The sequence below is a fragment of the Sebastes fasciatus genome, chromosome 23 (assembly GCF_043250625.1).
Source record: "Sebastes fasciatus isolate fSebFas1 chromosome 23, fSebFas1.pri, whole genome shotgun sequence".
Taxonomy (NCBI): domain Eukaryota; kingdom Metazoa; phylum Chordata; class Actinopteri; order Perciformes; family Sebastidae; genus Sebastes; species Sebastes fasciatus.
In genome coordinates, this window is record NC_133817.1 from 21,307,604 (window position 1) to 21,325,361 (window position 17,758).

At 39.8% G+C, this 17,758-nt stretch overlaps 1 protein-coding gene across 3 annotated transcripts; it reads right to left on the reverse strand.

The window, feature by feature from the left end:
• Positions 1-333: 333 nt before the first annotated feature.
• On the reverse strand, positions 334-10,108 carry dusp16 (dual specificity phosphatase 16). 3 transcript variants are annotated; one of them, XM_074625972.1, is made up of 8 exons: positions 9,675-9,986; positions 7,868-8,006; positions 5,517-5,680; positions 3,924-4,083; positions 3,704-3,827; positions 1,978-3,102; positions 1,532-1,941; positions 334-1,495 (listed from the first exon to the last, which is right to left on the reverse strand). In XM_074625972.1, the coding sequence occupies exons 1-6, from the start codon at positions 9,945-9,947 to the stop codon at positions 2,031-2,033; spliced, it is 1,932 nt and encodes a 643-aa protein (XP_074482073.1). In that variant the 5' UTR covers positions 9,948-9,986; the 3' UTR covers positions 334-1,495; positions 1,532-1,941; positions 1,978-2,030. The 3 variants fall into 3 exon arrangements, with proteins under 3 accessions (XP_074482073.1, XP_074482072.1, XP_074482074.1); XM_074625971.1 differs by having other exon boundaries at positions 1,972-3,102; XM_074625973.1 differs by having other exon boundaries at positions 1,532-3,102; positions 9,675-10,108.
• Positions 10,109-17,758: the final 7,650 nt, after the last annotated feature.

A 17,758-nucleotide genomic window follows, 5' to 3' on the forward strand; every position in this document is an offset into this window, starting at 1 on the left:
TTCAAAGATTTAATGCTTATTAATTTTTTTATTTATATTTATATTTTTGTTTGTTTTCAAAGATCCTTCTGTTTTACCAACGTCCACACATTACCTCCAGTTCTCCTCCAACAGACCAGTTTACTGATAAACTGTCAGTAGAATAAGGACTTAGTTTGGTGATTCTGTGTGAATGTAAACTTGATATATGCAGGTAATTCTACAGGTAAACAGAAGAAAGGGAGGACTCTGACTGAAAGAGCATCAAATAAAATTAAAAACAGGAGATTTTTCTCCTCCGTAAGTAAAGGAAATAGAGAGAGAAACCTTCAGAGAACAGACAGAGAATCATGGTTGTGTTTCAGCTTTATACACGTTTAATCATCAGATCCGTTTGTCAGTCTGTTTTTTCCGTTTCCTCTCAACCAGCTGCTGCACAAACCTGAACACAACTAAAAACAACACCGCCGGGAGGATCCGAGAGGACCAGTTCAACAACATCATCACCATCACCATGACGACCAGCAGCTTCTCCTCCACCAACGAGGCGTTCAAAGACTAAAGAGTCCATCAGTGAAAAGTGTTTGTCGTCCTGTTTGAGTTTGTACTGCAACACACATCGGAGACGTCTTCAGAGCGGACGTTCGACTTCCTGTCGACCTTCTTCAGCGCTGCAGAAAAGCAGATATGACACAGCTGATACCTGAACAGGTGAGCAGACGTCTGCAGCTTGTAGCTGAGATTCAGATTGTCATTCCACAGTTAAAACACACCGTGGATTTAGATGAATCCAAACGTCAACCCTCCAGACTTCCTGTGATGCGTTCACTGACATCACGTTGAGTCTGAGGGGATGAAGATCCTGATTCTGTGACCATCACAAAGTGTTATCTATGAATCATTTGAGATATTTAGTGAGATGAGAACAGGTCTGCTGCTTTCATTATATTCAATTATTATCAAAAATATTGTATTATATTCACATCAAAAAATCAACTGAGGAGAGATTTGATTTCTTAGAGGGATGGAAAGCAATTATTGTTTTGCCTGTGAAATTATTATTAATATTATCATCATCGTTATTATAATTATTTAGGGCTGTCAATCGATTAAAATATTTAATTGTGATTAATCACAAATTAATCACACATTTTTTATCAGTTCAAAATGTACCTTAAAGGGAGATTTGTCAAGTATTTAATACTCGTATCAACATGGGAGTGGGCAAATATGCTGCTTTATGCAAATAAATGTAAATATTTAACATTAAAAATCACTTAACACAAAACAATGACAAGTATTGTCCAGAAACCCTCACAGGTACTGCATTTAGCATAACAAACATGCATTATTATCATGTTAACTTTGGCAGCCCTAAAAAATGTAGATGTTTTGCAGCAGCAGCTGGTGTTTTATCAGAGGGCAGATGTTCACTGATTCACTGAACTTTAGATCACATTAACCCAAATGTCTAACAACAGCTGGAAACACGTTCAGACTTCAGACACCAACAGTCCTTCAACAGTCCTTCAAGACTTCTCTCAGAATAAACAACCTTTCTATGATTATCAGTCACAAACTCATCAGGAGTCCATTTCCTCCAGAAACTCCTGCAGCTTAAACTCTCACACACTCACTATAAACACACTGTTAGCTTAGCAACATTAAGGCTAAAAACAACCCACAATACAACACTCTCTCTCAGCTCTCCATTCAAAAACAACAGAAAACCTTTCAAACGTAATCTCCAGATAAAAACAGTCTGATATTTGGATCGATACGGTGATGACGTCAGTCTCGAGCTCGACTGCTTCTGTCTGAGCGACCAGTCGGAGCGTGATGGCATCGACACGGCGCTCAGCGAGGCGAAGCGGCCGATGTGTGTTGCATGTTATTCTGAACGTCACTGAAGCGTCAATAGAGACGAAGCTGCTTCAGTCAGACTCATCCTGACAGAGATCTCTGAAAATGTCCCAGGACCAGGACCAGGACCAGGACCAGGACCAGGACCAGGACCAGGACCAGGACCAGGACCAGGCTCAGGACCAGGATCAGGAGACCTCGATGACCTCCATGCTGCCAGAGAAGCTGGACTGGCTGCCCCCCATGTCCTCTCTGGACCGGCTGTCTGTCCTCCCGTCTCCGAACTCCATCTGGCAGCTGCGTCTCTTCAGCTGTTTCTCGAAGCTGCTCTCTTCGTGCCAGCTCCTCCTCGAGTCACCGCGGTCACCTGTCCTCTGATGGCTGCGCCGCCGCACCGCCTCCAGGCCGTGGCCGCAGCTGTAGGCCGCGAAGCCGCCGCCGCTCAGGATGGCCGAGGTGGAGTAGAAGCGAGTGGAGTCGGAGGACAGGTACCAGCCGCCGGCCAGCGAGGACGTGGAGACGGTGACGGGGCCCAGCAGGATGTCCGAGTGCCAGCCCTTCAGGGCGCCGCCGGGTCCCGGTTTGGCCAGATGCTGCTGGCTGCGGGAGAGGCCGAACAGGAAGCTGGTGGCGTTCTCCTCCATGCTGCCGCTCCGGTGCAGCGAACAGTTTGGAGCAGCAGGTGGCGGTTTGGAAGCTGGCGGCGGTGCGACTCGCTCCGGCGCACCGGCCTCCTCCTTGTCGGGGCTCTGCTCCGGTGTGGACTGCTCCGACACCTCCTCCACCGGCGAGAACTGGCACGGCTTACTGGTCGCCTCTTTGAAGCCAGACGGTTTGAAGAACTCGCCGGCGTCACCTGACCCTCCGTGAGGGACGAACACCCGGTGAGGAGCGCTGCCGCCCGGCTCGCCGTACGACTTGATGTCCAGAGAGAAGGAGCGCTTCAGCCGGGCGCTGTCTTCGGGTCCGTCGGCGAGCTGCAGGCCGCTCAGAGCCTGAGCCAGCAGGCGCTCCTCGGGGGCGTCGGCGAGAACACACGGCAGGGTGAGGGGCTCCAGCAGGGCCAGACCTGGACCCGCCGGGGCCTCCTGATCCAGGTCCTCAGGTTGAACCGGGACCTCGCTGCTGAACTCTGGAGGATGGAGGAACTTGAGTTTGGTCTCCGTACCGGGAGGACTCTTGATCTTCTTCTCAAAGTCCAGCAGCTGACCCAGGAAGTTGAAGTTGGGCGAGATGGTCGGCCTCTTCTCCTTCACAAACCTCAACGACACAAAGAAAGGAACCATTAGAGAGGATCATAACGATGGGCTCTAATTAACAGAGACACTCAGGACACGTTAATTAATGAGGTTAACGAGGACGGACGGAGGACAGGAATGTGGACGATGAACACCAAACAGGAAGCTGAACTCGATGTCAAAGCTGACGTTGTGTAACATCCACTGAGGAAATAGTTTCAGAGGTCATGTAATACACTGAATAAAAACACTGACCGTAGGAGGCTTTAACAAGACACACTCTCAAACTGCATTATGGGAAATGTAGGATTCAGTTTCTCTGGTCTCTGTTCAGATCAGAAAGTCACACAATAACACAAACTAACTAACTGATGGATGCAGCGGTAGACCAGCAACCCCCCTGTTCTGAGAGGTTAAATTGCTGGTTTTACTTCTGGTAAAATCACTTCTTTCAGTTATTTCCAAACTGATCACAGCTAACGTTGACTCAGCTAGTGCTAGCGTTCACATTATTCAGAACCTTATCGATTAACTGACCGTGCTAACCTACGTCACTGCTTGCTGCTAACGGCTGACTGGACGTTTATATTTGATAAACCTGTCTGTAGTTTCCTGTGTCTCACCTGTAGGCCTCGTCCAGAGACATGTCCATCCTCTTCATGATGTAGGCGATGGCGATAGTGGCGGAGCGGGAGATCCCGGCCAGACAGTGAACCAGGACCCGGGAGTTGGAGGCTTTAGCCTTCTCTGAAACACACACACAGAGAGGTTCAGACCGACCTGAGACCAGCTCTTATCTGGACTATCAGGAGTATTTCTCTGATAGATGCTCAATATATTCACCTATGAACTCCACGGATCGGTCCAGCCACGGCAGGATCTTCTCACAGAACGAGTCGTTGACAGGAACCCTCAGGAAGTGGGACTCTGGGATGAAGTCCGGTTTGGGGCACGTGTTACTGGCGTTCAGGACGTACACGATGTCGTTCTGCTGCATCAGGTCCTGGAAAACACAAAACCAGATGAGGGATCAGGACCTGGTTCTTCTAAGCTATGGTGATCCTGTTCATCAGAGTCCAGGACCTGGTTCCTACAGGCTAACGTGATCTTTGTTCATCAGAGATCAAGATCTGGGGCCAGTTGAGTTTTCTCTGTAAGAATGACACTTAAGGCTTACTTTCTCCTTAGCTGAGGGGTTTACTTAAAGGTGTTGCACAGAATCCCTTAAGAGGTTTCCTTATTTAAGGACAAACTTTAAGGCATTTACTTCCAGCTGGACGTAAACACAGAACCTGAGGCCTGTACTACGAAGCAGGATTTGCGGTTAGCGAGGTAACTTCAGGGTTAACCCTTCAGGGTTTTCCGTCCTACGAAGGTGGATCACTTCTTACCGGGGTAGATCGCCATGGTAACTGATGCTGAACAGCTAACCTGCTCCGGAGCAGGTTATGTTCCAGATAAGAGATCAACTCGTATAAAAGCACCGCTTACTGACCAATCAGAGCTCAGTGCGCAGATTGTATGGTAATATTAAACAAATATGAAGAGGTTTAAGTCATAATCCAGACTAAAAACAACACAGTTTAAACTGACAGATGCAGGAAGGACAGCTGGATTTATGCTGAGGTTGTTTACCGCTTTGAATTATGTTTTTATACTTATTGTTATACTTGCTCTCGAGTCCGTTTCACACTGCCGGAGACAAGGACGCAGCTTAAAGAAGGTTGAAATAGTTATACACACCCCGTATTTATTAATGGGCATAATGAGGTGTAACCCATCCATCCATTACATTTCTTAAAGCTATTTATATCTAGACGAATTTATCTGACTTTAGAGTGTTCCGCTAAATTAACAAGTCTGTTAATTTACGCATTCACTCATCAGGAGTTTTTTCTTTTACCAGCTGTTCTTCCTGCATTTGGCAGCTTCAACTGTGTTACTTTTAGTCTGATTATGTGTTTAACTTCTTCGTATTTGTCTAATATAGTTCACTCTTCCTTTGTAAAATGTGCCGCTCTGCCTGTCTGCAAGTCAGTAGACTTGTCAATGTCTGTGATTGGTCAGATGCTGCAAACACCTCCCCGATCATGTGAACGCGCTCATAACCAGACTGAGAAACCCTGGGTTGATTTACCGAGTTGATAACCACCTTCATATGATCGTTTAGCGTGATCTTGTTTGTTAGGGTTCGTTAAACCAGATAACGAGAAGATACCCTGGGTATGTTGAACTCGCTTCGTAGTACAGGCCTCTGGTTTCTGAATCAGATTTTTACATGTGAGCATTCAGACAGGGAATCACTGTGACACTCAGGTGTTTTAGTAACGATGGTCTCATCTAAACACAACTAAAAGACGTATAATATATCCAACAGGTGGTTTGTGACTGTGTGACACTGAAACCTGATGTGAACAGTTGATCTCCGATTATTACCTTGTTGAGGACGTCTCTCTGACAGCCCAGGTACAGGTGAGGCAGGATGCGGGTCGGTCCGGTGTTGGTGACGGGGAGGCAGGGCTGAGACATACAGGAGGGAACCAGACTGGACTTCCCCTCACACAGACCAGGAAACAGGTGGGAGAACCCGGAGAACCCACCTGAGAGGAACCAACATATAGACACAGTTATGATCCTCTGTTCTCAGTAGGTGTGTTTACATGAACCCTCATACAGAGGAAACCTCTTCTAATGATCACGTCTGTCCGGGTCCGATTGATCACTATCAGCAGATCATTATTAGAACTGAAGTTTTGTTGTTGTGCATCATTTCTCCTGCAGATTACCATCTAACTAACAATTGTAGATTTATTACATGAATACAAAGTAATGAAACGGACCGCTTCGCTATTTACTGGCTCACTTCTTCTGCCTTTTCCCCCACCGAGGGGGAGGCGTTGCCGTTTTTGGCCGGTTCATTGTCACTGCAGCGCGGCCGGCGGTGCATGCAGATGAACGGCTCCCCTCTGTCGCAACTCCTCGCTCGCTCACCTGGTGAGCGGCGTGGAGGGAGACGGGCGCCATTCATCCTCATGTGCTGTTGATACTGCGGTCCCGAGGAGCCGGTCGGCCAAATGTCATCACTTCATCATTTTATCCTGTTGGACATTTCTCGTTAAATTGTTATAATTAACATATGAATTCTGGAGTTATGATGCCAGTAGCGTGTTCTGTGAGGTCACAGTGACCTTTGACCACCAAAATCTAAATCAGTCCAAGAGTCCAGGTGGACGTTTGTGCCACATTTAATTTATCACAAGAACAGGACGGACGAAAACATAATTCATAAAAAGACTAATTCCTCAAACAGCTGCTCACTGTGGTTTCTATCAGACCAACAGGAAGAAATAGTGACCTTTTTGAGGACTATTTTCAGTGGCGGATGAATCCACATGTGGTGCTCTAGTCTAGTGTTAGTGTCAGCAGCACGGTGAATAAACTACAGTGAGTGTTCATGGTTAATGTTTGATTAAAATTAGTGGAAAAGATCTCCAGGTTTTAACTAGTTTCTCATCTTTAATGAAAAAAAAAATGAAAAAAGTTTATATTTATAAACTTTACTGCTACAGCCTCATATTTAAAGTCAGATTATGATCCTCTTTTCTCTCTAAACTTCCCTCCTGTTAAAGTAAATATTGATGCTCATGTTCCTCATGTACTCACAGCAGATAGCACTAGTTGTTGTGTAACTGTGAAACCTTTGACCGAGTGGTTTTGGTCTTTTTTTTTTTTTTTTTTTTTTTTACATGTGAGGGTGGAGTCGCCAGAGCAGCATGACATCATGGTTACATAACGTAACCCTCAGTGGAAAGAAGGGAGGACGCCTGCAGTCTGCCCGCCTGTCGGTCAAACTAATAAACTGCTTTATCACAAGAGACTGAAACTCTCTGTTCAACAGCAGCAACAAAAAAAGACTGGAAAAACACATGGAAGCTGGTTTAAAAAATATTAATCAACAAGTTTCTTCTATTAACTCGAACTAGTCTCTCTCAAGGGGGGGTTTTATAGGACTATTCTGATGCCAACCTTAAACTAAACAACTTTTCAACTGATTTCACTGTCGCAGAGTTTTTCTAGAGTTGCATCGCGCTGCCGTGATCTTGATAGTTTAGTGCATAAGGTGGTCATAAAACTCAGTCTAAGCTGTCTTAAGTCAGCCTTTTTCTCATCTTCTGATAAAAATCAAACAAGTTTTAATATTATCTTAAGTTCAATGACGCAAGCGTTGTCAACAACCAATAGGAGCGCTCTCTCCAGCACCAAACCGGAAGTAGAAAGTAAACATGAAGGAACTGGTGGAGTTGTGGCGTGAACAAGAGTTCCTCTTTGACGTGTCCTCCCATTTGTATCACGATAGAGCGGTGAAGGAAAAAAGCTGCAGAGAGTATGCTATATAAGATAGCTAGCTGGCTAACCACTGTCTCAAACGGGGCTACTTGCAAGCTAACGTTAGCGGTCTGTCTCTGTGTGTCGATTGATGTGATTGAAGCCAGCAGTTTCAGCTGAAACGTACGGTTAGCTCGTAGGCTAATAGCAAACATTCCAGTAGCTACCGTTAGCTGGCAAGTATCCTCCTATTGGTTGTTGAGTATGTTCGCTGAACTGATCATTGAACTTATGATAATAATAGAATTGTTTGATTTTATGGGATTTAGAGCGCTACAACTCTAGAAAACTCTCAGATTTTATTCCAACATTGGAAATATGTCTGCGAGCGTGAAATGGCTAGAGAAGTGGTCTGATGTGAGGTCGGCATCGGTCCTGTGGATGTTTTAACTGGTACTGACCTGAGAGCAGGTGAACGGAGGGGAAGCTCCTCTCCAGTTTCAACAGCAGGACGCTGAGGAAAGACTCGGAGCTGAGAGACGCTGGATCTGAAGAACTCTGATCGTAAACAACCACCTCCTGATCGCCCTGCAGCTCCAACTACAACACACAGAGACACAAAGAGACACCTTTAGTTCATTATAAAGAACAGACGCTTTTATTACAGTTACTCAGATTAAACATTCATGTGATGCTCGTAACTGAGACCCGTCAGAAATGATGGATCTAACTTCCACGCTAAGACCTGAGCTGTGGTCTGTCTATAATGATGTATTAGCCTCTCAGTGTGAAGGTGAAACCCGTCTTCCTCTCAGCGGAGACTAAACCACGCTGGTTTGGCGGCGTTACAACTCGTCCTCACTCGAGGAAACTCTGCTTTCTCTCCTCGCTGCTCACAGAATTAATTACAGCTCATAATCGGACGGAAAATGTTGCCTCAGTAATAAAAAGGAGCCGCCGAGCTTCCTCGAAGCCGTTATTCCAGTTTAACACGACACCACAGAAAGGGAGGAGCGGCCTCCGCTGCTCGCCAACGCTCTTTGTTAAATATAAATATACTGTTGTGAGGTCAAACGCCCACGATCAGAGGAGGTTAGAGAGAGAGAGCGCAGAGAGACGGCAGACATCAGATAGAGGGAGGATTTATAAACCACAGAGGGGATCAGGGGGTACTCCTCTAGTAAAATATTAGTTTCCTGAAATCTGATGACTTAAAGAATGACAGCAAATAAATAATAAGTACACTGCAACAGCATTTTTATGTTTAATACTTTTAATTTGACTTTTAAATCTCAGGAAAGAAAACTGAATAATTCACTCCGGAGGTGTCGGAGTCATAACTCAGTAAATCCAAAATGTATGTGTATCTATCTACTCTATTTAATTTTCCACTTTTATTTATTTTTGCATTTATTTTTTCATCACTAAAATGTATTAATTAATTAAATTATATATATTTATTTATGTATATTACTGGGGAAAATAACACAAAAGGTAAATAAATAACAAATTAAAACAGAAATATACATTTAGTTTTAATATTATTTTTAGCATATTTAATGGCATATTTATTTATTTATCAAGTTATTTATTTATTTTGATTAACTTTTCAATTATTTATTTATTTTTAGATGTATTTTTTAAATGTATTTATTCATTATTAAATCATTTATTTATTTATGTGTAGATAGGGGGATTAATAGAAAAGGTAAATACATAAATGAAGTGATTAAAACAGAAATATCAATTTATGTTACATTTTAGCGATTAATCAATTCCTTATCGAGTCATTTATTCATTCAATTATTTCTTTATTTTTATTAACTTTTCAATGTATTTCTTTATTTTTGCATTTCTTTTTTTATTTATTTAAATGTATTTATTCAGTATGAAATCATATGTATTTATGTATATCGGGGGAATTAAAACAAAAAGTAAATAAATGAAGCAAATTTAAACAGAAATATAAATTCATGTCACATGTTATCAATTAATTAATGCCTACATTTATTTTTTGATATTATGTTTGTTATATTTAATAACATATTTATTTATTTATCAAGTCATTTATTTATGTATTTATTTATGTTAACTTTTAAATGTATTTATGTTTGCATTTATTTTTTATTTATTTTCTTAAGAAGAGAAGGAGGGACATTTCTGTCTCTCAGTGTTTTACACTATCTTCATCTCCTCCATGATTTACAGTAACACCTGAATGCACCTGTAGTGGACCAGGTTCTGACCCTGCTGGTTCTGTGTGTTTACCTTCTTCTTGGCCGAGTGCTGCAGCAGTTCAGCGATCTGGACCTTGTCCTGCTGCAGCCTCCTCTTCATCAGCTTGGAGCAGTTCACGTTGACCGCCTCCAGGATGTGCGAGGCGTTGTAGTCCACGAAGGACCGGCTGTCGATCAGCACCACCCGGTCCAGCCCCCCCTCCAGCAGCGCCACCAGAGCCTCGGCCCCGATGGGCCGCGCCGCTCCGGCCATCCCGGACCTGGACCTGGACCATGATGCTGGTCCCGCAAGATGCTCCGACATGTCAAACCACTTCCCCCTCCCGGTCCCTCCCTCCCCCCACCCCCCGACCCCACCCCCCTTCCTCCCTGACGGTAGTCCTCCTCCCCCTCCTTCTCCTCCTCCTCCTGGGCGTCCCGGGCCGGCGGTCCAGCGCAGTGACGCAGCCTGGCGAGGAACCTCAGAGGATCAAGAGCTCCATTGTGTCGGTCGGGTATGATGTCATCCTGATGGCGCTTGGCAGCCCAGATCCCAGAGACAGACAGAGAGAGAGAGAGGTCTCACTCTGCACTGAAAGGCAGGAACCAAACCCCCTCTAACTAACTAACTAACTAACTGACTGAAGAGTGTTTCTTTGTGTACAGTCTCTCGGTGGCATGCAGGCCGACGAGGACGGGGTCGGGGGGGGTCTCCTTCACACCACAGCAGGTGTGAAACAAAAGGCGACGTTCCTCCTGGACTGAGCACTGATGACATCACTCTGCACCCTGATCCTGGTCTTCATGCTGAGCTGGTTTCACACTTTGGGACAGAAACAAAAAACAGAGTCAGATTTGTATTCAGTCTCTTTATGATTAGTAATCTACAAACATTCATAAATAATACATCATTCAGATTTTCGATTTTCTCTGTTCTGTAGGCATCCTACGCTGCCGCCTGGTGTCTTTGCGTTGCTAAGAAACCACCTGGATAGTGTTAAAGGGATGGTTCTGAATAGGGAACTGAAGCCGTTATATCGCTCTCTTCAAAGCCACCAGACTCCATTCACAAAAACAGTAATTTTACCTCTCAGAACAGGGGAGTAGCTGGTCTACCGCTGCATCGATCAGTTAGTTTGTTTGTGATGTTGACGGTTCGGCAAACTTTTTTTCGTCAAACAACTAAAACAGATGATCTGGTTCTGGTTTTGACTCACTAATCACTAATGCAACAAATACTTATTAATTAATTATTTATTTATACGTGTATGTTTGGCTGTTTTCTATGGAGGACAGAACCTGCCAAAATAATAAATAATTGACTCCATAAATAAAATAATAAATCTGTAAAAAAATAATATTATAAATAAATGTAGGCATTAATTAATTGATGAAATGTGACATTAATTGATATTTGTTTTAATTTGCTTCTTTATTTATTTACCTTTGTATTCATTCCCTTATCTATCTAGTCTTCTATTTAATTTTCCACTTTTTTTTATTAACATTTAAATCCATTTATTTATTTCTGCATTTATTTTTTATTTATTTAAATGTACTTATTAATTATTAAATCATATGTATTTATTTATTTATTGGGACAACAAACTTTAAAATATATATTTTAAATATTTAAAGAATAATTAATTATTTAAAACTTAATCAAAATTAATTTAAAGTGGAAAATGAAATAGAAGACAGGGTAGATAGGATAAAGGTAAATAAATAAAGAAGCAAATTAAAACAGAAATATAAATTTATACCACATTTTATCAATTCATGCCTTATCGAGTCATTTATTTATTTTTGATTTTGGCAGCTTCTGTCCTCCACAGTTTGATGACCCTATTTTTATATGTTAAAAAGTGAACAAAACAGGTGCGTTGCTGGTGTACCGCTGCATCGATCGGTTAGTTTGTTGGTGTTATTGTGTGACTTTGGTGAATCTGAACTAACATGGAGCGAATCAGTAAATATCATGCCAACCTGATCATTAGATTTTGATATTTAGTCCTGAAGGTGGCGCTACAAGAAAGGTCAGAAGGTCATCGAAATGCTGAGGATTCATCCTCTGGGAAACAGGAAAACCTTCATCAGCTTTAAGACCAAATGTCATCACATTATTGGAGGTTGTTTGATTGATAACTCTTTAAAATGAAACAGCCTCTAATAATAACTTCGCGTCCGCTCCGACCTCGCTGATTGAAGTAGATCTTTTTAACTTCCTGTCAGACCGCGTTCCTCTCTGCACGCTGACTCACTGATCTGCAGCAGGAAATTCCCTCATGTTGTAAAACCAGCAGTTACAGAGCCGACACAAAAAGAAAATCCCCAAACATGTTCCTCCTCCAGCAGCCCACACGCCATCACACGCACTATCACACGCCATCATACACACATTATCACACACACACACTATCACATCAGTCACACCGTGAGCCCAGAAAACTCTCCACCAGCTCCAAACATAACAGAACGGTTTAATTCCTGACACATGTACTCAGACTGTTTCAGTGATCCTATGAAGTCAGAAATGTTTTTTTTTTATATGAATAAGATGTGATTAAAAGTTAATTTGGCTAAGTCTTTGTTTTTTATCCATTTGGCCTGTTTTATGTATTGATTATGGAGCTGTTGTGAGCTCATAGTAGGGCTAGACGATATGGAGAAAATCAAATATCTTTACCGAATACCTCGATATCCATATTGCAACGATATTGTCGAGGTGACTATTGGTGCTTTTACAAAATATTTAGACAATACTATTTTTGATAAATTATCATCAGTAATGTGGATATAATGACTAAGTGGGTAAAGGCAAATAATAGAATAGCTATACAGTCTGGTAAGTTCAGGAAATTACATCACTTTACTGTAGTTCAGCCTTTAAAATCAGGAAAAGACAACACTTAAGCCATATTATGATATTACGATATCTAGTCTCATAGGCAGGGGGGGGCAGCCCTACAAGTTTCTAGGCAAACCTAAATTCTACATGTGTATAAAATCCATCATAAATCTTGAATACAACTGTTCAAATCAAATAAATCTTCATTTTCAAACAGTCCTGGTTAAGTTAAAAGAATACAACACCTCTACGTTGAGAGGAAGTAGCACAGAGACGGAGCAACAACAGAATAAAGTGTAATAAAATAACATAATAAAACGTTCTGTGTGTTCTGAAGCAGTTAAAACAGTCTGAAGCGTCTGAATCAGCCTGAGGCGGCGTCTCTAACATCATGTTCCTCTTCACACTAGAAACCAGAAGAAATGAGATTCAATTATGTTTCTTCAAGCCGGGACATTCCTCTGCAGATATCTGATCTCAGTCTAATTACCGGCTACAAACTCCTCTGAACAGATCTGAACAGCATCAGACTCTTATTATCTTATCAAATATATCTGAGTGATGATTGGGAGGATTCACAGGTCACAGAGGGTCAACACTGAAATACTTTATTTATTAAATCATACTTTAAATAGTCTAATTTATCTGTGATGATGGGGAGGATTCACAGGTCACAGAGGGTCAACACGGAAATACTTTATTCATTAAATCATCTACTGAAAATCTACTGAAACCAAATGACCTTCTGTGGTCCGTTCAGCTTCTTCTTTTGTTTCTGAACTTCCTCAAATATAACAAGTCATAACAGTAGTTTTGATATTTGGAGGAACAAATGACGGATTGTTTTGTGTCCGAGAATGAACCTGAAAATATATGGAGGACGGAACCTGTCAAAATCAGAAAAATAATGGATGACTTGATAATTGAATAAATGTCATTAAATGTAGCAAAGATAATATTTAAAAGTAATTAACTATTTGATAAAATGTGACATAAATGTATTTTATTATTGTTTAAATGTATTCATTTATTTTTGCAATTAACTTTATGTTTTCATGTATTTATTTACTTATTTATTACACATTTTATCAATACATTTTTATAATTTATTTTGAATATTATTTTTGCTACATTTAAATTGTATTTATTTATGTATCTATCTACTGTGTAATTGTCCCTTTTATTTATTTATGTATTTATTTTAATTATTTTTAAAATGTATTTATTTATTTTATATTCAGTCATTTATTATTATATTTATTCTTTATTTGTTTATTTATTTTTTGCAGTTATTTTATATTTCTTTTTAAATGTACGTATTTATTTATGTATTTATGCACAATTTTCCCTTTTCTTTTCACCCCTTATTTATTTCCCCAAACTTATTTATTTCTGTATTCTTTTCTTTATACATTTCTACATAATTATGTTAATAAGGAGGCAAATTAAAACAGAAATATCAATTTATGTCACATTTGATCAATTAATTAATGGCTACATTTATTTTGAATATTTTAAAATAAAGGGGTGAAATGCAAAAGGAAAATCATGTATAAATAAATGAATAAAGGCATAAAAACATACGTTTAAAAATAAATAGAAAATAAAAAAAATTAAAATATAAAAATATATAGATAAATAAATAAATAAAAGGGAAATTCAACAGAACAGTAAATAAATAAGGGAATTAATACAAAGATAAATAAATAAAGAAGCAAATTAAAACAGAAATATATATTTTATGTCACATTTAATTAATTTAATATTTAATATTATTTTTGCTACTTTTAATGACATATTTATTCATTTATCGAGTAATTTATTAATTTATTTTTTATTTTGGCAGGTTACATCCTCCATAAAAATAAGCATAATAGGTCCTCTTTAACACCAATCAGTTCACAGGGAACCAGATCTGATGTATTCTTGATATGAATCAGATATAAACCAGTGAGCAGGTAGCTTCCTGGTTCCACCTGCAGCAGGTGTGTTCAACCTGTCTGATGACTCGGACCAAAGGTTAATAACTCCGCCGTGATAGCAGACAATCAGAGGACTTTAACCCCCCTGACATCACAGCTCACCACGACCAAAATCAACACAGATATATTTAATATAACAGAGCTGATTACTGACACCTCAACAACCTGGTTCACATGTAGAACAAAGACTCAGATATAAAAAATACAGCCTATAAAACCTTCTGAAAACATCACAACTAAAACAAACGGTCTGTAAAGGGGAGACTCGTGGTACCCATAGAACCCATATTTATTCACATGTCTGGAGGTCAGGGGTCAAGGGACCCCTTTGAAAATGGCCATGACAGTTTTTCCTCCCCAAAATTTAGTGTAAGTTTGGAGCGTTATTTAACCTCCTTAATGACAAGATAGTATAACATGGCTGGTACCGATGGATTCATTAGGTTTTCTCGTTTCACATGATATCAGTCTCTTCACTCTAGCTTTAAAACTGAGCTGCTACAACCTCCGAAAGATTGATTGCGTTAAAGCGTTAAATAAACTAGTTGTGTTGAAACGATTTTGCGTTAACGTGTTATTATCGCGTTAACTTCTACAGCCCTAAAATAAATAAATAAATAAATAACTCTAATGGGTTTAAGTATTACATAAAGCTGTTATTATTGCCTTGAGTTTTCATCATTTAAACCGCCAACAAACCACTAAACACCGACCGACACCTCACAGCTCCATCACTCTCATGTTTACACTCAGATGTGACCTTTAAATGTGACCTTTAAATCTGCTGGAAAACAATCTTCTCACTTCTCAGAGATCAACACGACTTCCTCACTGAGCCAATGAGACTAAAATCACAATAAAACACCATCAACAGCAGCCGAATATCTGATCTGTGATGTGACACTAACATACATTTTAACAATAATATAAGACTGAATGAGGAGCATCGTCTCTGAAACACCACTACTGCTGCTCAAAGTGAAAATAAAAACATCTCGTGATTAAGGGAAGTTTTCAGTCTTACAGTCAGCATTATGGTTAATTTATGACCATAAAACACACATCACATCTCATACATAACATGTTGTGTGTGAGAGAAAAGAAAGTCTGTTTTTTGCTAAGAAATAGTTAAAATATATACTGTACAACTTATATGATCAAAGATCATTATTTTATCCCCTAAATGTACTTAATTCTCCATTAATTCCAGATGTCATTTATAAAACATGCTAAAGGAAATGTAAAAGTTCATATTGTGGATTTTAAGGGGTTTGTGTAGTCTGGTGATAAAGTGAGGTTATGGTAGTGTCTTTTGTTGTTATTAGTTATTATTAATGTGAAAGGATCCATTAAATTTGGTATTTTTTTTCCATTAAATGACCCCTGGGCTCCTTTACTTCTTAGGTCACGTTGCCCTTAAAGCTGAAGTAGGCGAGATTGGAGCAAAGATGATTAAAAAAAGTTATATTTATAAAACGGTATATCACTATATCGTGACAGTAGTACATGAAACAGGTAACCTGAAGAAAAAAAAAAAGGTGTCTCTGTGTCCTCCGGGTGCTCCTAACGGCATCTGCAAGATTTCACAGACCGGAGGAAAACAAGCAGTAAGAGCTGATCTGAGGTCTGCTGTCCAGCTGCTGTCTATGAGAGCCGGTTGTCAATCACTCGCGAACTCCAACCAGACGGTCAAACTAGGCAGCGCTGATCAAATATGAATCAATATTCTGTTACGTTATTGCCTATTTCTCTCCTCAAATGTTTTCAGAATCATCTTGTAGTGCACGGTTTAGCTGTAAAATGAGAAAGTTTGTGACGCCGCCGCCATTGTGAAATCTGGCGAAGGAACGCCAAGTTCCGGTCACATGACCGGAGCACAGCCAATAGGAACGCTCTCTCAATGAAATGACCTGTGATTGGTCAAAGTCTCCCGTCACGGGCTAGATTTTCTAAAGCCTGAAAACAGAGCCATGAGGAGGTGCAGAAGTCTAGTTATCTCTCAGAACACTTGAAATACAATATGCTGAAAGGTTATTATGGGATTTTTGCCTAATGATGCCCAAAATATACTGCCTACTGCCACTTTAAACTAACAAATAAAGGCTTTTGAGATTAAGGTATTTGTTTAAGGTGTTATTGGCAAATCACTTTCTTTATTAAAAACGCTTTTGGAATTAAATGTTGGTTGAACTATAATGTCAGCTAATTAAAGGTTTTGTTAACACCATTCAATAAGAAAATAAGAGTATAAGCTGAGTTTGGGTATACTTTAACACATACAGTATTTGGGTGACATTTTCTTCAAACTTTCAGGATATTATTTTATTATTTAACATGGTATCAGAGAAATAAGGTAATGAAAACTTGTGTTATGTTAAGGAGGTTTGTCTTTTTTAAAGGGGAGATTAATGGAAATGTAAAATTTAACATAAGGTGGTATTATAAAGTAATGTATACTCCATCTAGTAAAATCTCCTGTTATTTAAAGGAGGTTTGGCATTAGAGGGAGATTAATGGAAATGTCAGATTTAACTTTAATGTGTCAGCTAATAAAAAGTTGGGTCAGCAGTATTTAATGAGTAAAGTTTGTTTGAACTTGTAGACGTATTCGGGCAACATTTTCAGATGTTACATTAACTTTTTGCATTAAATAAGGGGGGATACATGTAAATCTAAGGTTTAAACTTTAATGTCAGCAAATAAAAAGTTGTGTAAACAGGAAATACACACAAGTATATGAATATAAAATAGTTTTGGCCAACTTTTAAGAGAACCGTACACACGTTTGGACGACATTTTTTAAGTGGTTTGCTCCAAGGTGGTATCATAAAGTAGCTAATGTAAAAGTAACGTAAACTCCATCTACTAAAAACTACTGTTATTTAAAGGAGGTTTGGCATTAGGGGGAGATTAGAGGAAGTGTAAAATTGAACTTTAATCTTTAATTAATGCTAATAAAAAGTTGTGTTAATAAGTATATGAGTATGAACAGTGATCAAGAATTAAGGGGTTTCTTTAAGCTGGCAGGTTATTATTAAGGTGGCTAAATGTAATGTAGTGAATCCTCTGAATCCTCTACTAAAACCTCCTGTTATTCTGAGGAGGTTTGGCATTAGAGGGAGACTCATGGAAATGTTTAACTTTAATGTGTCAGTTAATAAAAAGTAGTGTAAACAGTATTTAATGAGTAAATATGTGTACTGAGGGAGTTTGGTAGAACTTGTAGACGTATTTGGGCAACATTTTCAGATGTTACATTAACTTTTTGCATTAAATAAGGGGGGATTCATGTAAATCTAAGGTTTA